This window comes from Rhodnius prolixus, unplaced genomic scaffold (genome assembly GCF_049639745.1).
Source record: "Rhodnius prolixus isolate KJV_2025 unplaced genomic scaffold, Rpr scaffold_5, whole genome shotgun sequence".
Classification (NCBI taxonomy): domain Eukaryota; kingdom Metazoa; phylum Arthropoda; class Insecta; order Hemiptera; family Reduviidae; genus Rhodnius; species Rhodnius prolixus.
The window spans coordinates 27,895,607-27,920,478 of NW_027411624.1; the positions used below are offsets into that span (position 1 = coordinate 27,895,607).

Sequence of the window (24,872 nt, forward strand, 5' to 3'; positions counted from 1 at the left end):
TCTTATTATTATATATATTTTTTTTAATCTACCAAAACATTTTTATGTACTTATTTAAATAGTTTTTATTTAATTAATAGTAATTATAAAATGAAATGAATTTATCAAAATTTGAATAAATGGGTGCCACTTTTAATTTTCGTTAATTTTTAACTTCTGTATGTACTGTCCCAATATTAATGGGAGTCACTGTATATAAAATAATATTAATTTTCGATAAAAATGTCTCGATATAAATTTGTTTATTTTAGAAGAAGACGCATATGGAATATATTAAACTTTTACATTATTTAGATAAAGTCAAGTCTTTTTACTTATTTAAATTTTATTGTTTGGATACAAGTGATGTTTCTTAAATTCAGTTAAATAATAGGTCAGTTATTAATATAAATAAATAAATTGATTACTCTGTATTATTTTTATTACCAGATCAATATTACAAGATGTTTGACATGATATAGTACAACATACAATAATTGACGGAGAAATCTAACTTTCACAATCCAATTTTTTTTAACATCCATGAGAACTTATTAATTTTTTATAATTTAGAAATATCTGTTTTATAATCTAAAGAAATAAATTTTCTAAATGTATTTACACTATGTTACATATTACATAATATTTATAATAATTATTACTATCAAATTAACAAATACAGAGCAAAAAAGTCCTGCAATAAGTAAAACAAACTAACTGAGAAACAAAGAGATTGAGAATCCATTAGCTTAGCTGGACTCGCCAAAAGTAACATTAATGATAATCAATACTATCGAAATAACGCGGTCAATTCTGCCTCAGACATTAACTGAAGATTTTGGAAAGAATCTGAGATTGGAAACTGATAACTCTAGGATTACTACAGAGAAGAATGCAATTATTTTATTGGAAGATATCATTTGTAATGTTAATGCCTTAATTGATTCTGTTAGAGAGATATTATATTCGTAATATTATTAGTTATCCGGGAGTAGAATTTCTGATAGTAATGTTCAGAGGAGGTACATGTCAGAATGCGTGGGCTGAATTCCACAATTAAGTTTGTAATTCCAAATCAGTATCAGTAGGGCGTTGTCAGTCTGTAATTTGCTCTTGATTCGTTTAATTGGCTAGTAAGTAGCAAAATTTCTTTAGTTCTTGAGTTTTAAGAATGAATTATACTTGGTCAGAAAATGTGAAGTTGTATTAGGACAAGATAGAAGATCTGAAGTGATTAGAAAAGGTGCAAGAACATAGTTAAGTTCACCAGCTTCTACAGGGTTTAAAAATAGTAAATGGAGCTCTCATGAAAGAATTTGTTTTGAACTTTCACTGTAAAGACTGACTCCAGGTCCTTTTCAAATACTTTGTCATTATAATATGAATTTAAGACATTCCAGTACCTAAAAGATTCATTCGCGCACAGAGATTACTTAGAACATTGCCGTTATATAGATAATACTTTCTCGTTACGGATAACTCTGACCGTTGCCTGATAATAACTAACTGTCGGGGTACCTAGGAAAAGAAACCTCAGGGTTACCAGTTGGGAATGAACTCTCGGTAACTCCACGTTTAGTCTAGTGCACTTTTAGCTAATATCTTCTTTCATAAATATTATTTGAACAATCAGGGATAATAAAAATTCATCAAAAATATCTAAATTTGAACAATACAACCTTAAGTATGTTTACACTAGTAGTGAAAAAATTTAAAATAATAAAGGAATAACTAAAAATATGATGAATTTTTGTTTTCGCTTGAGTGTTTATTTATAAAATATAAATATTTTCTACTTTCTTTTTATTTTTGTATTTCATTCTCTAACAAAGATTTTAATAAAGTCTGGCTTATGTTCCTCTAAGGGTAAGAGTTTGGTGTAGGTCCTGTTTATAACATTAACTTTCGCTCTAATCTTAAACATCTTACCTTAGAGTTAATCTTATCTTCATCAAGAATACTTGATTTAATAAATTTATGATGAACTAAAATTGCATCAAAACAAAAAAAAAAATGAAAAGTTTCTTCGTCCTGAGGTGTAAATATTTTTATTTGAAAATTTACATCTCATTGCCATCTTATCTTTCTACTGCATTCTCGAGTCGATTTTAATGAATACTATTGCACATGTTTCAGCTTATCAAGCCTTCGTCTGCTTTTCATCTTTGGGCTCACTTTTCTCCGAACTAGTATCAACTTCATCTTCCTCCAAAATGGAATTACTGTAAGTTAACAAACTACTTTAATGAACTATATGTTTCATTAAATTTTCTTAAATATCCATGCATTCATTTTACACTTTCACATCAAACATCCTTTTAAGAAAATATTGAAGTCGGTAGGAAATGCCCTTAACTATTCTTTTTTTCGCATTTCCCCAGGCTAGATGAGTTTAAGGAAAATAGAGATTAGAAGATTGGAGGATTCTGTAAATATCGGTAGCTTTGGCTAACCCTTAAAATTCCATTTCTTATGTCTAGAGTCTAGACAAATTTGTGTTGGAGAATATTTGAGGAGAAAAGTCGTTTGTTGTTTAATGAAAATAGTTAAATCAACTATACAATCACAAAAACACTTTCTAAAACTGTTTTAAATCTAATCACGAATTTAATTTCAAATGGCATGGTACGGTAACTCCAGGGATTTGGCGTTAGTTACTAGACAGAGCAAACGGGGCATTGGAGCTGAACATTAATGCTCACACACACGGATCGGATCTGACGCCCTATTAGCATGCCCAATAAACACGCTAATGCAAAGCGATTTTAAGGAAAAATATTTTGAATTCGTTGGGATTAAATCAAATGTACTTTAGCTTATTAAAAGAAAAAAGAAATTTGCTTTTGATTGATCAGAACATTTTAGTCTTTCATGCCAATTTAATATACATATTCTCTTTGGAGTATATGTACCAAATATTAACAAAAATAGGCTAGTCAAATATAAAAATTAAAGCAACTGCAGTTTTGTCGTTATCTAGCTTGACCACCGGAGTTAACTTGATTCAAGAAGAAAAACGGAAATGGGTAGGAAATTATTCCCATAAAAAAAAATTATAACCCTTCAAACAAAATGATAATTACACATAAAGAAAGAAATATTTATTTACTATGAATTGAATATCAAGCTTTTAAAATATCTTATTATTTTACAAAAAGAAAAAGCTGTGTGCTAAATCTTTAACTTAGCGGCTGGACGCTCTTTCTCTTATCTTCATTGGCGCAAGTGTACATGTCACGACGACGATCAAAGTAATACTGAGTAGTGATGGGCTATTAGAGCGGACTCGTTCCACTGGAACGAGTCCGATGGTGGAACGAGTTGATTCAAATCCCTATTTTTAAAAAAAGTGATTCCGCCCCGCCCCAAAAAATTGAGGCAAATTAAAATGAAAATAATTAATACTGTAGTCGTTTACACTAAAATAAAACTGACTTGAGGCTACTATGTAGAAGTTCACTGACACATTCCAACTTGAAAGAGGAATCCACACCAAAATACAAAACCTGGCGAGCTTAAATACTGATGCTTGAAGAATAAAATAAGTTCCAAGGTTTTTTTAGAATATCAATTCTAAAATAACATTCATTTTATTATTTTGTTAATTTCTAAACAAAAGTAGGGGTCGATCTAAGACAGGGAGTCGAAGAAAAAATAATTTCGTACCCAATATAGCGAACCTTGCAAAGAAACACCAGGCACACCCATCTCATTAATTAAAAAGCAATGCTATAGTTACTTTACTTATTATTTAATATATTTTATTTTACATAAAGAAAATGCTGTGTGCTTAATCTTTAACTTAGCGGCTGGACGCTCTTTCTCTTATCTTCATTGGCGAAAGTTAAATCGTATACATGTTACTGCGACGATCAAAGTAATACTGAGCTAAAAAATAGTATTACTGGTTTACTTACTGCTGTATCCCTCCCACTCTATCACCTATTTCACAAACATTCGTCGATTGGAAATAGGTTTTAGTTAAATATTCGTTTCATTTGAAAACAAAAAACATTATAACGCTTCCTCAAGATGTTTTTAATTTTTAAAAATTTGTTTTTGTCCATTACTCTTATAAAATACGAAGAATTTCAAATAAAATATAATATACAAACACAGAATGATCTAGAATGCAGGTGGAATCAGTCGTCGTTACCATGGTAATGGAACCGTTTAACGACTCCGGCCCAACACCAGCAATTTCATTGGTTAAATCCACTGGAATTGGTGGAGTTAAATCCGGAGTGATTTAAATCCTTTTGAAACCGGACTCGTTCCATTTTTTCGTTCACTGAATCTAGCCAATAGAAAATGCTGGAGCTTTGCAAGGTTCGCCATATTGGGTACGAAATTATTTTTCCTTCGACTCCCTGTCTTAGATCGACCCCTACTTTTGTTTAGAAATTAACAAAATAATAAAATGAATGTTATTTTAGAATTGATATTCTAAAAAAACCTTGGAACTTATTTTATCCTTCAAGCATCAGTATTTAAGCTCGCCAGGTTTTGTATTTTGGTGTGGATTCCTCTTACAAGTTGGAATGTGTCAGTGAACTTCTACATAGTAGCCTCAAGTCAGTTTTATTTTAGTGTAAACGACTACAGTATTAATTATTTTCATTTTAATTTGCCTCAATTTTTTGGGGCGGGGCGGAATCACTTTTTTTAAAAATAGGGATTTGAATCAACTCGTTCCACCATCGGACTCGTTCCACTGGAACGAGTCCGCTCTAATAGCCCATCACTATTTCTTATTTCTTACTAATTTAGGATGAGGTAACAGGGCGATCAGATTTCATCCCGCTTTCACTTTATTAATATAAACGCGGAACTTAAATTAGTTTTATGGCACTTATTTGCTGTTAACTAAAGTTTTATTGTACTGTACGGTCTTATAAAATGTACTTTATGCTAACTATAATTTTTCTTAAGTTCAGAATTGGAAATCAATGCTTACTTGAGATCGAATCTTGAGAATTATAGTGAGAGAAAGTCATGTGCGTGTTTAAATCAAAGTTTTTCTTTCAGTTAAAATCTTATCACTCCCGAAACTGATAATTTGCTTCCACTAAACATTGTTGGTAATAAAATTCATAAACGTCTGCAGTAATAATTTTCAACTAGTCGCTACAACAGTATAAGTGTTGAGTGCCTTATTATGGCCGCCTATATAGGCATAAACACTTCAGTGTAGAATGTGCTCTGGTGTGCAATTAACATGGAAGATACTTGCATCTCACCCCCCCATAAAGTATGACATTTTGCTGACAAAACAAATGCATTCATTATCCAAAGTGTCCTTATCCGCCCCTCTTTTTAACATACTTGTAGAAATTCTGACAGTTAAAGTTAGTGTATTTTCTTTTACTGTTATCAAAAAAGTCTTGCTATTCCATTTCAGAAATTGAGCTTTATACCAGGTATAGTTAATATGAGATTTCCTCTTAAGCCGAATTTACTTATTTTAATTTCTACTAACATGAATATTTGAATGTTTTTGTTCGTCAGAACATTTTTTCAACTTCTACTTCTTTAACTTTTGATCTGGCTGAAAGTGAATAAATACCAAGAAATTTGTATGTACTTTCACACGATATTCACTTACCACATTTGATGGATGTTATTTATAAAAAGTAGCCTATTTCAACAAATTCTTTGAATGTTTTCAGTCAGTTTGCAGGAAAGAAACATAACTAAACTCATTAAAAAAGCATCTAGTTTTCTTTCTACGAAGTATAGGGCTTACTAAGACATTCGGTATCTGGCAGTTCAGTACTTCGTCATAATCATTTTCTCGCATACCATATCTTTTCTATTTTTTTTTTTTTTTTTGCCCGTTCGTCTATACTTTCCTATTCTGTACCAATCACCGCTTTCCTGTAACTAGCTCTCTTTTCACATTCTTCTTTCCATCATCACATCTTGATTGTGTCCTCGCCCTCTGTGCCCATCAATGTTGTTCATGCGTCAACTATGTATTTTTGTTTATCTTAACTTCTACTGACTACACTCGTAGGTTGGCCCTATTGTACTCTGTTTTGTCTATTCTTTCCAATCAACCTTTTTCAGAAACCTTAGCTTATATATTTCTTATTTTATGTCCAGGATTCTAACAAGTACGTGTGAGTATCGAGAGAAACGTATATCTATACCCAGACAGTTAGGCTTTCTTGGTTACTTCTCCATTGCTGAGGAAGCCCTTTTTAATCGCAATAAACATTTTATCTGCAGTACTATCCATTTCCTAAGCTCTTTGCCTTCAAAACCGTCTTCACTCAGGTGAGCCCAGAGTGCTGATGAGAAATTCGAGATCTGTTCCACTATTTTACGCTCTACCCCAAACCACTTTCATTCTCCATGGCAGTAGCATCTTCCTCGTTTTATCAGGTTACCATACCGAGCTCATTTAGCTTTTTGTCTAGGTTATTCAAATTGGTAGCTCTCCGTCGTAGCGAGAGGTTCTAAGTATTCAGCGAATGCTATGTGGGTAAAATGTAGCACTTCTTTAGATTAACTGCTTTGTTGGCCTTGTTTTGTCTATAGAATTATAAATAGAAGACTATATACCTCGCAGAATTTCATTATTGGTTTGAAAAACTAGCACACGTTGTGCTGTTCAATACAACCTAAAAAGAAATAATATGATATTTTTGTACGAACGTTGTCAAGTGCGGAGCAGACGATGATTCAAGGTCGATATCTATTTTCCATCTAAGCTGGCGTGAAGACCTTCTCCAATCTAGATGCATCTGATTAAAGTTAGCTTTAAATGATTTATTTACAGTGAGTAAATATTTCTCTCGGATCCTTTATTTTAAAGAATATATACATGTATACTCACATTAAGGATTCGAAAGAAAATATTATTCATTGTTAATAACTAATTTTTTCCATTTTCTCGTATTAAGTGGATTCAGGAAAAAATAGTTATTCAGTTAAAATTCAATTTCAAACATTTAACGCAATCTGGTGTTCCGCTTGATAGAAGAGAGTAGAAATAATGCTATTAACTGCGCTAAAAGATCAGTACAGCAACAAAAAGCTTTTATAAAAATTAAGTTTAAAAAGCAATGACAGATGGAGTTTTATTTGAAGTGTGTGTATGTGTATGGGAGAGAAAATTGTAAATGCATTCTTAATTTCCCGAAGGAGTTTTCTCTTATTCTGTACAGGTGTTCTTAGTCCTCCATAGTGTCTCTTGCAGGGTATGGTGTACCCACTAACAACGGGTACGCCTATGCCCTCAGGCCTTGTAGTAAAGTGACATATTGAATATTTGAACATCTACCCGCTGTTTATTTACTTTAAGAGCTGTCCATCTGACCTCTGGCCAAAGGTAGAAGACAAAATAATTGAGTAAGCAGCGACTGGGTTTCATACAAATAAAAGTGCCCAATTTGTTTTTTGAGTTCTCAGTTTATGGCTGAAATAACACTTTGACCGCATTTGTTTTCAAGGAGCAAATAACTTCTTTATCGCGGGGCTGCATCCAGGTTTTGAATTTTTTTAAAATAAAGGAATTAAATGAAATTAAAACCTATAAGAGGAAGTGGATTAGTCGCTTCAAAGGGATCGGCAATTCTGCAGTTATTCTAGCCTAACACCGATGACTCTCAATCTGTTAATCCTAGTTCGTAATATAATTATACGGAAAGATAATTTATTGTTTTACTATTTGATTTTAGCAGACTCTCAGGCTATTCTCAGCCCCAGCCAAGGTTTATGTTTTTCTTGCCGTAGAATGGAGGGCTCAATGGGAAATTGAATCGAACGCCTTCTCGGAGTAAGAAGCCTTTCCTGACCAACGGAGGTGTTCGTGACTTCCCCAGAAAGTCTACCTAAGCATTTGGATTTAGAGAAGAGGATATATGCTCTCAAAATGGAAAGAAATTCATGCACCAGTTATGAGGCATCCCAATCGTTGGTTTCTTTCTCCTTCTGGGTTTTCGCGAAGAGCTAGTGGATACTGGAGGTAGGATAGCCCCAGGGAGTGTTTCTCTCCAATTTGCCGACACCAACCCTTTTTCTAGAAATCCTGGGTGAGTTGTATTATTATCTGGGATGCTATAGTGTGAATGACCTCACCTGGTACCTGAGGGGTGCAACAAATCAATTTGGTCGCAGGATTCCCAGTAAATCAAAATGTATAACTAAATAAAAATAACGTATTCAAGGTAACGTTTTTTAAAAAAGTATTTTACAATATTAATGAGCATTAAGTATGTTGCGAAAATTCTGAGTCTTAAATAAATCGCTGGACTGGAGAGGAGGCGAAATTTATAAAAAGTACTTCTTTAGGGTGAGACTTAAAACTCTTGAGGTTGAAGAAAATTACCTACCTAGAATGCAAATGAGACTTACCGCTTCCTTCAAAGGACTGCTTATGTATTTACAGCAAACCTGTACATATTGAAGTCAACTAGCATATTGTTAGTTGGAAGAAAAATTGCAAGAAACTGTCTAGACTCTACAGAACTTAGAAAAAGACCTGACAGTTTTTCCATTATGGGTGTAATCCATTTAGTTGTAACATACATGATTAAAAATCACACGAAACTATGTTGTAATATTTTCTTCAGTGAAACTGACAAACAAGAGTTATCAAATTCACACCAGATTCCTACCCAACAGAGTAGTATGTATTCCCTACCCAACCACATTGCACAATATGTATTGTGTTTGTTTGCGTTGTATAGGTATTCTCTAGGGCGTATGTGTAAATACACAACATGTTGGAGAGCTGATACTTGGTAACGGACAGCTGCCAATACCAATAACCTGCCATTTTGTATAGGTTATCTTCCTACCTCTGGAGGTTATACAATACTATTAGCTGTTCAGATTTCTATATTTTTTTTTTATTACTATTAATAAGCTTTTTCACAGTTTTTCCTCTATGTTTCCCTTACTATTATGCTCTTAATACTGTCACATTTTATTTACATTGCCTAATTTTCCCTTGCAGTTAAATGAAATGATTGAAAATGAATGTTACTATTGGGAGTTCATACATCAATTGGTGGTTAAATAGACTGTAGTTAGTGTGCATCGGAATCCAAAATTAAGAAATTAAACACAGTCATCTGTAAGAGAATATATATGCCATTTATTCCATTAGTTCGCTCGATAAGCCTATTATCGGTCTATTATCTGCTTTGACTTCTACCCTCCCTGTGTTCAAACACATTTTATCAAAATCAAAATTTTGCAAATTATTTCACCAGCACAGTTCCTTTTCCAATGATGAATCCATTTCGCTCAGAGCGTAATTGAATTGTAGCGATCAGTTGTATTGACAATATCTACTTCATTTCGCTATATAATACGGGATGGAATCCTAATTATTATATTATTAGTATTATTGATAATATTACTTGTTAATATGAATGATCGATTAGAAAAATATAGAGAATAAATGTACATACTATTAAAGGCTCAAGAAACGGCAAGAATGGTGTTGTTTTAAATAAAATAAAAATATTCTTGTTTTAAATATTAAGTGAACGATGCTGCATAAAAGCACTTTAATTTTAATTAACATACTAATGCTAAAAAAAGTTTAATTGAACGAAGAAGCGTGTAGTGTGAGGTTGGATTAGATTTGCCCAGTTTTTGGGGTAGCAAAATAAGAGATGTTAATTTGCTGGTTTCCAAAGGAGGGTAAAGTAAAGTAATCGCCTATTTTTTCAGGCGGGGCTTAACGACCAACTACCAATTAGGTGTCGTGGACGAAGGCGACTAGCAAACATAATTTACTGTAAATTTCTTTTATTAACCATTAAATAAAATCCAAGGCCTAAGACCGGGGAATCGAACCCAGTACCACAATACATATTAGCTTCACAAGTCTCCTAAGGAGGGTATTTACCCCACCGAAATAATTGCGAGTCTTTATTTGAAAGGAAAATGTTTAATTATATTCTTATGTCCCTAAACCCCGGTAGTTGTTGGCTAAGGACGCCTGAAAAAAATTAAAAGGTATGTCTTTGAAATGATTTTGAAGGGATATTAATACTACAATATCCATTGAACGTCCATAAATAAATTTCATGGGAATAAAGATGACGTACTTAAAATCGAGTTGTTCTTGTAGGTTTTGGCGGTGGTATTAAAAAAAAAAAAGGGTAAAGTTTGTATTTTTTAAGATTCGTAGGTTTTTGAAATGATTTCTTCACACAGATTGTCCCAAGGCCATTCGCTAAAACATGTTCTCAACCTCCGGGTGGTTAGTTAAAAACCTAACATGCGCCAACAGAGGGTGGTCCCAAGCAGTGGATTAAATCTTAAACGTAGTTTAGTCATATTGAGCAGTTTCTAATGGACCTGAGGTGTAGCATCAGAGAACTGCTCAAGACTCTAGAGAAGCGATCATCGCTGCTTGCAATGACAGAAGAGTTTAAATAATTACTTAAAAGATAAGTCCTCCGATTACCAAATGAATTCCACCCGCTAAAAACAGTGGCCAGAAATAACAATGTCATCCTTTTTGAATTTTGTAGATGTTGTTTATTTAATTAAAATAAATGTTTACCTCCTCACTCTAAACTCATCGCCAGGTAAGCTGATTGCCGAAGATGGACTCCTATTTCTTTTGCCAGGTTGAGGAGTACTGTTCAAATCATTTACCATCTGCAAAAAAAAAAATAAAAAATTGCATAAATAAACAGATTAATAAAGAGGTAGAAACATTTAAGTTGGTTAATAATATTCATTTTAAAGTAAAAATGGTGCAACCACTCTCCTGCTTAAAATCTTAATGAGCCGCAGATGAAGGAGACCATCAAAAAAACTGCTAGGTCTTGGTCACTCGTTCTAAAAGCGTAAAATCGCTCAGTGGTAGAAGTGCCTTCCTCTTTAGGCCAAATTTGCTCTAGCATACTGAACGCTTCTAAATTAGTACGAGTATATTTCACGTTACTGCCCTGACAACCTTTTCACATCAATAACACTGACATTTCCACTTCTACGCAAATTTGAATGTTGTTTAACGTGGGGAACCCTCACACAAGACTTAAAAGACAGGGAATTAAACAGATGTAACAACTAATCAAGAGACTGTTAGGACCTAAATCCTTCCTATTGATACTCAACAATATCTTTCTGTACAAAGTACAACTGCCACTAATACTGAATTATTAAGCAGAATTGTGGAGCCTCGCTAAACCTTCCAATATCAGATTACATATCCATCCAGTCCAAGATCCTTGGAAATGCACCTTCCTAAAAAAATGTCCACCCTCATCCAGCAAATCATCCTGGACTCATTCGTCCAATCTTTAAACATCCACACATACACTTCCATTCGGATAATCCTCCAGATCGTTTAAAACAACATTAGTTCCTTGGTATCCTCTTCCAACGTCTTCCTGCAACCTAGATTGCTAGCCCTACCTGGTTTCTACTACCATGTCCTCCCAGATTTGGCGCTAAGAGGCACTAGGTGCACAATCCATTTTTTTAACTTCCCGCGACTTTAGGTTTTTATAGTTATACGCACAGAGATGAATATAATCTGTAAAATCTCCTTTTTTGGGTGTTGGGTATCCAAAAAAACGAGTTTACGGTGAAATCTAATCCAAAAGCGATCCGAATACAATACTTCTTTAAGTAAAAAAAAAATTGTACTAAAATTAAACGAGCGGACAATAAGAAGCAGAGTTTTCCATTTACCCTTGACAAATTTAGGCTCTTGTCAACCACTGCATCCGTTCTCTTTACATTCACCTTTCACTACATACACATGAACGCACGAGAGGAGTGGGTAGTCGTTCCCTATACACTCGCATTCTTCCGTATCCAGATAAAAACTTCATGATATACTGTGATTACCATGGCAACAAGCCCCAGAATAGAGCTCTCCCCTTTTAGATTCTCCCTTTTATCATGCAGAGCTTTAATTTAGGGTTCCTTTGGGTAGAAGCCTTTCTTAATATTTCGATTCCTTTACTTTAAGCCTCTATGAATGATTAAACAATTTTTGTTTGTTGGTTTGTTTCAGATGCGTTCAAAGCGTAGAAATTTATGCAGCCAAGCATTTTTAAAATGGTTACCTAAGCAACAAAAGAACTAAATTAACTACATATGATTGCTAACCAATGAAAGAAGTATGGTAAATTCAACAAATTAGAGAAAAACCTAAAAAGAATTCAATTAGGTTACATTCTCAGTAAGTTCACATTTCCTTCAAAAGTGAAATCTGACTTAAGAGTGAATACAAATATTACAATAAATGTTATTTAGTTATTATTGCTACAACGAGAAGAGAACCAGTAACTTCTAGAAGGAGTTAATCGAAAAGATGGCATAGCAACTCAGAATCAAATGATATTGCCTTTTACCTATCGAGTAACTTAGTGGAGTAACTTATCCTCAGATACAGAGAGCAGTTGATAAGCTCCTGGCTAACCTGGCTTGCGAGCCAAAGGAGGCACCTTTGAAGGCATAGTACATGCTGAACAAGTTGCGTAAAGTGCATTATTTGATAAATTAAGGAATAAGTTTGATCCTTTACACGAAAGATATTGATCACTTAAATATGTTGCAGGTTTCCAATTTTTTTGGCAATTAAACGCAACTCTCCCAAAATTACCAAATAATTATTAAACCTTTTTGTTTGTAACAGAAGGAAAAATTAATTTTTAGCCATTTTGTGTATGCTTGAAAACATCTAAAGCTCTTAACATTTGAATTTTCTTACCTTGGCAATATTTTTAGTAGAAAGGGGATGAAAAAATAAATAAAAATGACCTATAGCGTGCTCTTCTTTCTCTTTGATAACAAGTTAAAAAATTGAAATATGATTAATAAATACCAGATTTTGAAATAGCCTAGCACCTTTAATTTTGAAGATATCGAATTGCGGTTTCTGGTTTCTTTCATAACTTTATATACTCTAAAACTGTGTTTATGAAAATGGCGGTCAACTGTAAACCCTCACTTTTGGACGTGCGACTGCCGCGTATGCCGGGCAGGAATCTAAAATCAAATCACATATTCTGAAACTAGAGGTGACGGGCAACAAAGTTTTCCTCTACCATTTTTCGCTCAGATTAACCGTTTAAGCATGAAATGCATTTGAGCCGTCTTAAAATGAACACCCTGTATACCACTTTAAAGAGAAGTCCAGCCACTCTGTCCGCTCTACAAACCTTACAAAACTAAGTTTCTTATAAAATGTTTAAAGAAGCAATGAACCTTCCAAGTTTAAAAATACAAAATATCACAGGAGTAAAATGTGATTACACCCATTCACCTCATTAAACCATTTCCTAAAATCATTAAATTGACAACTGATTCGTGACCAACCAACAAATTGGAGATTTTTTCTGGTGAAAAAAACTATATTGAATATTTGACAGTATTTCCAATATTTCCATCAACTAATAAAAGAAAATTCTAACAAAAAAAAAGAAATAAATAGAGAGCTAAATAGGAAATTGAAATTTCTTTACAAAAGATTTTATTTGTAAATTCGTTTCTAATAGTGAGAAAGAGAGGATAGAAAAGAGAAGAGTTTCTAGAGAGTTTTTCCTCTAGAACTTTGATTAGGGTAGCTTTAGGTGAGTTTAAGTAGGTAAAGTAAGAAACGGAGAAGAATTACTTCACTTTAAACTTCAGTTGCAAATGAAAACTTGGAAAGCTAGGTAGGAAAAGCTATTTAAAACTTTCAATATTAACTAATAGGTAATAGGTGGTAAATTTCTTTTGAAACTTCTTTTTTGCGAAACTTTTGAAATTGTTAATTTAAGCTACACTACCATTTTATTAGTTACATTTCTTGTAATTTTAACAATCCTAATTCAAATTGAGAATCTTCTTCAAAGATGTAGTTTTTATTACAAATTATGGGTCAATTATTGTCTGTTATCTTTTAAAATGCCCTCATCAGTGGGAACACTGAAGGCACATACTCTTCAAACCACATTTAAAATTATGTATACGATCAAAAGAAACCGCGGTCATTGCATTAATTTATTTAATTGTTGAGCATTTGCAATGTTCAGTAACCCAAAGATTGCTGTATTGAAATTACGGCAAATGTAACAACTACTGTTTAATTTTAATTAAATTAAAATAATTACTCCCGTTTAATTTTGTGGTGATATGGATACCTATCGGGTGAATGTGATTAATTGTTTATTAACTTTTATATCTTTTGCAATGTCAGTGTTTACTAGACAGAAAGAGAAAAATTAAAAATAATAAATAAATAGGCTATATGTCGTGTTTTTAAAATTTTTTTTAGAGATTGAATTCTTATTAACATTTTGTAGATGACAAGACAATACAAGTAACTGTAACGTCCTTAAGAGATATCTAGATAGACGCAAAAGAATTGTTAAAAGCATTTTTCAGACTCCATTAGAAGTTCAAATTCAATAAAATCTGCACGATAAGTTCATGTTATTGAAGGGAGTAATGTAAGTAAAATAAATAATGTAAGATTTTTACAGCCATTTTTTTTTTTTTGCAGTATTTTTACAACTTCTTGCTGCTAATTCTTGAGATAACTGATTTTTTTTGTTTGTAATATCTTTTGTTAATAGATATTGTTTAATATCTTTTGCAATGTCTATGTTTATTAGACAGAAAGAGAAAAATTGAAAATAATAAATAAATAAATAGGCTAAATGTCGTGGGTGTTGAGGATATCTCGCAGTAATAAAAGGAGATGATGACTAAATAGCTTAGTGGTCGAAGAGTTAATTTATATTTTTATATAAAATAATAATGTATAATAAGGGAAGGGATTAGCTATGAGGTTAGCATACTGGACTCCCACGCGGAGGTCCCGGGTTCGAATCCAGCAGCTGACCCTTAGATTTTCTCTTCCTAGGAGCTTCTTACAGCTCACTGTCCGGTGATGGACAGTGTTGTCTGTAACGAGAGAACACTGTCCGGAGGCCGGCAGTGCACTGGAAAAAGCTCCGGGCGCTAATAACCTCAGCTGTTGATGCGCCAAAAAAAAAAAAAAAAAAAAAAAAAAAAATGTATAATAATTATAAGTATATATATAAAGCAAATATAAGTTTTAAAGTATTAATGCAGCACCAGAAATTTAAATATCAAGTACTCCTAATTTTCTACATTGATAGAGTTGAAATGTTTCTTATAGAACAAAAGAAAATGGATAAACATGTGGAACTGGCAGAAGTTGGTAGTTTAGTGTGTATGTGGGTAACATTTGGTGGAGAAACTGGAAATTCTACCAGAAATCAGCGTAACATCTTTGACGGCACGCGGGCGGCAATTAGGGGCACGTGAAACCACACCAGCAGCAGCAAGCACTAGCGCTCTCCTGGAAGCTTCAGAGTTCACTTATTCTTCTCCACTCCACAACGCGCGCGCTCTGCCAATGTTAGTCGGCAACTTAGTAAAATTAATTATTCAACTCCAGTGAGAGTTACTTTGTATGTGAGAGCTGGCTGGTAAGGAGACAAGGGTAAAGGCGGGTTTAGAGCCAGGTTTCTTCCTCACCACTGCTGTAGAACAAGAAGGAATTAGCTGCAGGTAGTGTCTACCGTATGAAAAGCCTCATAACCATGGCAACCACTGCTCTACTGTATAGTCGCTCTCTTAAATTTCAAATGTGTATCATCTATTGTGATTTTCTCAATTATTCACTAATTAATATTAAATCTTAAACCCTGTTAATTATTAACTTCATAATACATTTATTATAAGTAATTTAAATTAATAGAATTTCTTAAAATACGTTTACTACGTATCTCTTACCCATTGCTTTGGCCAAATTTAATATGAATAAAATATTTTTTCAAAATTCGGAATGAAAACAATATCTACTGTGCGACTTTTTTCGAAATTCTATTGATTTTTATGAACATAAAAATCTGCGGTGTATTTGAGACCTTATCTGAAATGGAAGATCTATAAAAGTTTAATTCCATCTCCCCTTCATGATAAAAAAATTGAGGTACTACTAAAAGCCATTATGCTTGTCTATATTGCTTCAAAAATTTCCATTAGTTAAGACTACGAGGTGTGGCTATTAAATAACGAGACTGATGCTGCTACAGAAGAACTATGTATTTGCCAAATCCTAACGACCGACAGCTGTGCAGTGTAAAGCCTTCTCTCTTTCGATTGCAGCGTCTCACGTGTTTGTAGAGAAATCTGTCTGACCGGAACCGTCGTTTATGTAAGAGGTGTTAGTTTCGTTTTACCGAAAACATGATACAACACATGTAGTAGAGCAACGAATTGTGAAATTTCACATGATACTGGGTAAAACCGCTACTGAAACTTATCTGATATTAAAAGAAGTTTATGGCGATGATTGTTTATCACGTGCTCGAGTTTTTGAGTGGTTCAAGCGTTTCCAAGATGGCCGAGAAGACGTCGGAGATGATGACCGCCCGGGTCGCCCTTTCACATCCAAAACGGATGAAAATATCGATTATAATTAATCAACATTACTACCGTGAGGTGCTTGCTTAACTTCGTGAAAAAGTAAGGGAAAAACGACCCGATTTGTGGAAGAACAAGTCATGGGTTCTTCATCAAGACAACGCGCCGGCTCACACTGCAATGTCTGTCAAGAGCCAGGTACAACATCCCAGTTTTAGGCCATCCGCCTTATTCGCCTGACCTGACCCCATATGACTTTTGTCTGTTCCCTAAAGTCAAATCAGCATTAAAAGGAACACGATTTTGGTCCGTTGGGAAGCTGTGAAAGAAAAAGCGGCACGCGTCATGCAGAAGCTTACAGAAAAAGACTTCCAGCACTGTTTCGCACAATGGTAAATTCGCACGGAGCAGAATAGGTCTCAAGAGTGGTAGCTTGCCACCACGGGGCAGAGACAGGCGAAGGATTCATTAAAGGCTATTCGCCGAGGCTGACTGCAGAATTAATCCGTCATGGCCGTGTGTGGCTATAAGGATGATTGTAGGCCTATTAAGTGGCCACTGCAGACTCAGGAAACCCGTGCATCGCATGGGACTGGCAGATGATAGCCTTTGCAGATTCAGGAAACGGCACTGCACGTGTTATGTCAGTGCGAGGGGCTCGTATGGCTAAGGATGTTACTACTCGGGGAAGAAAAACCAATGCCTGTGAGCTTTACCCAAGAGCCGCTCTCCAGCATCAAGAGTCTGATTAAAAGGACAGCTCTGGAGGGTGAGCTTTAGAGTGTGGGGAGCCACAATAGATCCAAAGGGGTCGCAGTGGCGTAGGCCTTAAAGCCGCCCTAGTTTAATCTATCTATCCTCCATTAAGTTGTAAGTCTAAAATCTGTCAACCGTTAGATGGTTATCCGTTACCATTAAAGTTTAATACAAAGTATTTCAATCGAGCTAAAACTCATTTTGAGTTTCTCAGAGAAAATAGTTTTAACTCGAATGCCTTTTAGAAATTGCTCTTTACCGCTCTGTCTCTTTTTCAGACGGGCTTTACGTTTCACTAGCAAATTAGGTGTCGTGAACGGAGGCGACCAGCAAACATACTTTACTATAAATTCCTTTTGTTAAGCAATAAATATTTTATCCATGGCCTAGACCGGGGAATCGAACACAATACCCACTATACATGCGTTACATATACATTAGCTTTGCTGGCCTCGCCTCTTACCATTCGGCTATCGTGCCATCTCTCTTTCTTTTTCTCTCTTATATTACAACTTTCCTGAAACGATATTCCAGCTTTTGCAATTTTAAAAGAAATCAGCCCCGTTTCTCATAGATGCCCTCAATTGAATTTTCTAGGAAAACTGTTTCAAATAAAAGTTATACATTTTTTATGTTTCAATCACTATTATTTGCTTCAATTAAATTTAGTTGTTCTTTTTTTTTTTTTTTTAGAGAAAATTTCAAAATATTTAAAAATCTGTTTAGTGAAATAGCACTTCCAGTCAATCGACTTTTAGACTCACTTTAATCTTTTTAGAGATAGAATTCTTATTAACATTTTATAGATGGCAAGACAATACAAATAACTGTAACGTCCTTAAGAGATTTCTAAATAGACGCAAAAAAATTGTTAAAAGCATTTTTCAGACTCCAGTAGAATTTCAAATTCGATAATCTGCACGAATAAGTTCTTGTTAATGGAGGGAGTAATGGAAGTAAAATAAATAATTTAAGATTTTGACAGCATTTTTTTGTTTGCAGTATTTTTACAACTTCTAGCTGCTAATTCTTGTGATAACTGAATCTGTTTTTGTATATATTAGGATATTGAAATTTTAACTTAGCGTAATTTTAACCTTTACAGAGTGAACCAGTAAGTATTGTCCATAGGCCTACTGTGTGTAGTACATCTAAAGTGGAGTTCAATGACGTATTGACCAACTTCATATTTTCCACTGTTCTTGAGTGACGTAACTTTAATTTTTTTTTCTAAAATCATTACTTTTTCCCAATAAAAATGTTATTACTCAGAAAGTTTTAGTCCGAATTCGATTCTGATGACACGGTTAGAAAAACAGATATATTTTCTAAAAATTGATACCATTTCGAAGCATAAGTTATTCTTCTAGCCTCAATCTTCCTCCTGGATACTGGAAAAATAAAAGTAATAGAATTTTTTAAGAAAACTCATTAGGCTCTTATGTGATCATTATCAGATCTAGGTGCTGGCACTTTTTAGTAAAAGTTTCCTTGTCTAATGGGCTTTCAAATGGTATATCATTTTCCAGGATTCTTTTTATCTTCGTATGAGAAATTACGTTTGTTTTACAAGAAAACGTGTTTACGAGCACTTAACAGTGTTAGTTTATCAAGTTGTTTAATTCATTGAAAACTCTTTTAGATGGATCAGTAGTCAATTTTCTAAAGTAGATTGTCTTAAAATAAGGAAGTCAAAGGTTACGAATTGCACTTTCAAAAAAAAATAAATAAATAAATAAAGGTTTTTTAGGTTTATTCACATTTTTTCTTTTTCAACAGTGTAGTTGTGCGTGTAATTGTAATTTGGAGTAAATACAAACTATCTAACGGTGTCATCAGAATCGAATTCGGACTAAAACTTTCTGAGTAATAACATTTTTATTGGAAAAAGTAATGAAGAACGTCACTCAAGAACAGAGGAAAATATGAAGTTGGCCAATACGGCATTGAACTCCACTTTAGATGTACTACACACAGTAGGCCTATGGACAATACTTACTGGTTCACCCTGTATAATGAGAATCTAATTGAAGGTAAAAATATTTTTGTTGAAAAAAAAATTGTTGAAATTATATAGATGGAAATACATAAATAAAAAATAAACCTAATTGAAGCGGAAAGACATAAAAATACCCTCGGGAAATCATAAAATATTTTCCTAGAAGATGTTGGTCCCTAGAGTAACACTAATACCACTAGTTTATACAGGGCAAATTTTATATCTGTATATATATATATATTTCCCAGCTAGTTGAAATTTCACGAATAGTTTCCACTTACAAAAAGCAAGAGAAGCAGATAACATTGTATACAGACATAGTTGCGAAATCAATGTAGCCCTCACTAACCAGTAGGAGTGCGTACTTGTAGATTTAAAGTACTAATTTTTTTTTCTTCATTTTATTTAAATCAGGAACAGTATTTCTCTTACTTGCTTATCAATGTGGCAACTGAATTAGAGTACAGAAAAAATATACCAATCAAATTTGTTCTTTACCATCAACAAAGTATCGTAGATAATAAAATCCAAGAAAAATTTAGGGGTCAAACTCAGCACCTCTTTCCCAATTTATTAATCCACACTTAAAAACCACTCTGCTCCAAAATTGTAGCACTGAATAAATTATCCCAAATCTACTTAGCTCTACTTTAAATACGGCTATAAATCAAGGCTAAACGATATTTCAAAAACTTTAAACTTTCCAAACTCCAACAATAAATTATACCAAGTTATAAACGACTGTTGTATCTCTTTTTAGGGATGTTACCAAAATATATCTTTTCTATTGGAATTTGCTACAAATTAGTGAGCTTTATCTCAGAACATTCCGCCTAGAGAATGGAGCCTACGCTTCCTTTCTCGCTATTTACCACCCCCAACCCCAACGGGTCAGTTTGGGGTTAGCTGGCAACAGTAGTAGCCAAACCATGCTCCCCTTAACACTCGGCAGCGGGCGGACCTTTGCAAACCAACAACTCAATATTGTTGTGAAGATAAGGCTCTCTAATGCAAGTATTGTGTTCATAAAGCGATTTCTCCGCCCACCACTGGCTGTTCTCAGTTTACAGTTAGATAAAGCGCATTGCCATTGTACGAATGTAATTTGTTGACTGCACGTTCAGAGGGCGTGCCTACAGCAAGTTCCATTAATTAAAGAGAATATCTGTATTGATAATAACTGAGAGTAGATAGCTTTAACAGTTGATAAATAATAGTGGACCTTACCGTAAGACCTACCCACATTGTTAATTGTTGGATCTTCTTATCTGTTAAGATCACTTAAATGGGATAATTGGTATGATTTATTATTTATTACCTGATATAATTCTTAAAATCAAACTCAAACATAAATATTTTTTTAAAATTAATTTGTTAAGTTACATCAGCGCTAGATGCACTATTAGTAACAATGACAATAACTGACCACTACAAACTCACTAATTTAGGGGAGAAGTTACCCAGTGATAACACTCCCTAAGTCGTCACCAGGATTAGCTACTCTCTTCAGAGGAGAGAAGCCACTGGCGTTTTAATCGTCAGGGAGGATGATCTGGAAGGTGAGGAGATGATAACTGGCGGACAAGAGGATTGGAATGAGAACTGATGAAGTTCTGATGAAAACTCTGAAGAACAAGTTCTTTCGATGGTTAGCTTACCGTTTAAAAATCCCGAAAGAAACCCTTATCTATTCCGATCTACAGCTCACTCTCAATATTCCTCCACTTGCTACCAGAATAATTTATTATGATCTCTCTTTCCTCTGTAAACTTCGTCATTCTCAAATAGACTGTCCCTTACCTTCTTTCTCTAATTTCTTTTAATATCTCATCCCATACTACACGGCATTCTTCTCCATTCAATGTACCGTACTGCAAACATAATTACGTTTTTTTACTCCCTTATCTTTCGTATGATGCGGACAGCCAATCATTTTAACTTTTCTTTGGCACAGATATACAAAATTTTCTAAATAAAGCCAGATGTTAAACATTTCTTTGAAGTATTTGTATTGTATAAATCTTTATAATAACCTCTAAAACGTAAAATAAAATACTAAAGCCTAATTATAAATCTAAATTATAAATACCTAAATTTGTTTTTATATGTTATTAATATTGTTGTTTCTGTAAATTGGAAATTGATCCGTTTTTATTTAAAAATAAAATAAAATAAAACTTTTGTAGCGAGTTCGTGCAACCTGGACCTAAAAACGGAATTTCCGTGTGGATAGTTAGATTTGAAATATTAATTAAAATAGTATATTAAAAGAAATTAGAGAAAGAAGGTAAGGACAGTCTATTTGAGAGCGGAGAAGCTTGCAGAGGAAAGAGAAGTCATTATAAATTCTTCTGGTGGCAAGTGGAGGAATATTGAGAATGAGCTGTAGATCGGATTTTCAAACGGCAAGCTAACCACCGAAAGAACTTGTTCTTCAGTGTAAACCATTTTACGTTAACGATAGTGCGGAGAATTTTAGATTGAGGAGTTTGAATTCGTTGAAGATTGGAGCGTTTCGTTGAAGCCCACAGTTCAATACCGTAAGTCCAGGTGGGTTTTAGTATGGAATTGTTAATCAGTCTTTTGTTATTATATGAAAGTCTTGAACGTTGGTTTAGTAGTCTTTTAAGTAGTCGATAACGCCTGTTAACTTCAGTTCGATTAAACCGTGTGCGCGGGTTCCAAGTCAGTCTTTTGTCTAAATACAGCCCAAGATAACGGACAACATTGGCAGGAGGAATTGGAACTGAGTCATAGAAGATCGGGGGCAGAGTGATGCGGCGGAGGATGAAAACATCAATATAAAATCAAACTCTAACGAGCATTCATCCTCTACAGTGATCAAAAAGGAGAATCTGTACATTTTTTAACCACAAGTATCTCTTTTTAGGGGCGACCCCTCCTTTCAAAGTTGACTCCCTTTTGTTTCCTGGACCGAGTACAATTGACTCCATCTCCCTGAATCCCTCCAGCTCTGTTGTTTACACCGGTTTTCAGCCTTACCTCTGCTATAATTGCTCCTCTCCAAAGCATTACTCGCCTTAATTAATTTTTGTTTTCTTTTGTCAAGATTTGTATATCTTTGGAGACACATAAGGGCAGAATTACAGTTTCTAATGAAGTTTGTAAAATGCAAATGTAATTTTGTCTCAACATTTTTTTATTATGAATCGAAAACCGTTATCATTTTTACTGTTCTTGATTCCTTATGTTAACGTAGTTCGATTATACATACGCAACAATGTTTTACTTGATAACTATGATAAAGGTAACCATCAATTAACATATTTAAATGATCTGACCTTGTAATTAGTTTTCCCAAGTTGTGGTGTTGATGTCCTTAATTGTGGATTAGAATTCTTATGGTTAGTTTCAATTGCGGACTTCAATAACATCTTTCCAACTTCCACATTTGAACTGTTTCTACGGCTGATAGGTCTTGTATCTTAAAAAGAATATATCACAAGATTTAAATCAAAGGAATGTTTTTTTTTAATGTTGTAATAGTAAAAGTTTTATATTTTAACTGATTTTTATTTACGCACATTGAGAATGACTGGAGATCTGCGAAAATCCTTAATGCGTCCGAAATTTTTGTTCACAAAGGTGTTAATTTGTGCATTCTGTTATAAAATTAACCACTTATATACGAGGATAAATATTTAAACGGAAATATTAATTAGTAGAATTTATTAATTAGAAATTGCTAGCTTCATTCGGTATTCAATCTCATTATTGCTTTTAATTAAGACATGAAAATTCATTTTTAATGGTTAATGAATTTTTAATGTTAACATTGTAAGAATTGTTATTTATCTGTATTTTAGAAAATTGAAATCTAGAAGAGGAAAGTTTCAGACAGTTCCAATGGATAATTTTTGAAGGTTTCTCTTTGAGTTTGTTCAAAGTACAATACTGGCGGACTGTTTTGAGGAAGGGTCTGAAGTAGGGAGGGTGACAGTGGAACGTTAGAGGAGAATTAATTCACTGGGCCATTCATCATATCCACCCTTCATAACTTCGACCTTGCTTTTCTCCACAGCCCTTCACCACTGGCACAAAGCTGACACGATATTTTAAATGAGCATTACTTTCCATTCCTCGCTTTGAATTTATCAAAGCGGAAATGAAAGAATTATATTCCAACATTTTTATTTTAAGTTCCATACATACTTCTTTTTGTACTGAATACTAATTATTTGCTCAAATGTTTAAAAATAATCTATAATGATGCCAAAATATCCATGATGGGCCCAATGTTATTTAAGTGTTAGGTTCTGTCAGTTAAAGTTTATGTATGATAAACCGAAATAGCAGCAAGGTTGATAAAAGTCTTGAAGAAATGGCTCGCATTTCATCCATTAAAGAGCAGCTCATATTTAACATACAACATCTACAAAGTACTTTTATCCTATTCTTAAAAGGAGTCAACTCTTTTAGGCATTTCTACAAATAATGCTATTATTATTTTTTAAATGATTTAAAACAACGCGTCAACATCTAAGGTTATTTCAGTGCACTGCCGGCCTCCGGGCAAAGTTCTTTGGTTACAGACAACACTGCCCAACAACGGACAGTGAGCTGTAAGAAGCTCCTAGGAAGAAAAAAGGGTCAGCAGCTGGATTCGAACCAGGGACCTCCGCGTGGGAATCGAATACGCTAACCGCATAGCTAATCCCTTCCCTACTGCTATTTTTATCTTTAAAATCGTCTATATAACATTATGAGCAGTTAAATATGTTGTGGGAAATGGATTACCACTTCCCAGTTATATCTGCGGACATTTCAGGAGAATTCTCTTAATAGCACAAAATTTACATATGGCGTGCTTCTAGTTCAGCCCAGCTTGGAATTGTGCCCAGCTTAGAACGACAATGTCGAGTACAGAACCTCCGCTTTCTTTTGACTAACCTTGCTTGAGAGGGCATATTCGACTTCCTCAGAAAGTATGCATAGTTACCATGTGGAGAAGGAGTGAATTCCAATTCTTGGGAAAGGGTTTAGACCCTTGGAAGTATTCCCAGTTAACTGAAATATTAGTTATTCCGATTTTCCAGCCCTCCTCTCTTCCTTCTATTTCACTAGAGAACTGGGTAGTTTGAAGTTCGAAGTGAGATGCATCCTCCCTGAAGATGTAGAGAGTAGAAGGATCTAGCCCCTGGGAGTAGTTACTCCAACTTGTAGGCCCCCTGATGCATAGGATTCCAATAGAAAGTTGTTAGTTATCCGTACGTGTACCTAAACCCGTCTAACTTCTTAATTTGGGGGTGCTTCTTGGAATATCTAAGGAGAGCGTGACAGGAACAGGTGCCAGGATTACAGGAAGTAGTATCGGGAGAGAGCTTATCCTAAGGCCGACATCCCTTTCTTTCTGGAGTTTCCCTCGAGAGGCCGGAAATGTCGCTGTGGTTTGGCTTTATTTAAAACCTGATACTTTTATTTACCATTCTTAACCAAAATTGAATATTAACACGTATTTTTTGGTTTTATAGGTGTTACCAGTGGATTTAGACAAATTCACCTCATACGTTATCAACTCGCTTGCGCCAGTTTAGGCCTCATCTTTCAAGACGTGACAAAAGAACCCCGATCTAATGTTGTCATCATCAAGGATGATTTTTGTATCGTAAGATACCCCACTATTCCACTGAGACCGCAGTCTACCATTCCTGTTAGTACCATTTATGTTTACTTTCAACAACTTTTGTAGTTACTTATTCGGGGATACATCTTCCTAAAGGCCCACCTAACATCCAGATCGCTATGACCA

At 34.3% G+C, this 24,872-nt stretch overlaps 1 protein-coding gene across 2 annotated transcripts in view; it reads right to left on the reverse strand.

Moving 5' to 3' along the window:
• Positions 1-403: 403 nt before the first annotated feature.
• Positions 404-24,872, reverse strand: part of LOC141457755 (uncharacterized) — a 36,125-nt gene continuing 11,656 nt past the window's right edge. The window contains exons 14-16 of one of the 2 annotated variants that reach the window (XM_074134983.1): positions 22,405-22,547; positions 10,511-10,608; positions 404-2,216 (exon numbers count right to left, since the gene is read on the reverse strand). In XM_074134983.1, coding sequence (XP_073991084.1) covers positions 2,120-2,216; positions 10,511-10,608; positions 22,405-22,547 — 338 coding nt within the window. In that variant the 3' untranslated portion in view covers positions 404-2,119. The remainder of the gene's footprint in view (positions 2,217-10,510; positions 10,609-22,404; positions 22,548-24,872) is intronic. The other variant, XM_074134985.1, reaches the window with a different exon arrangement.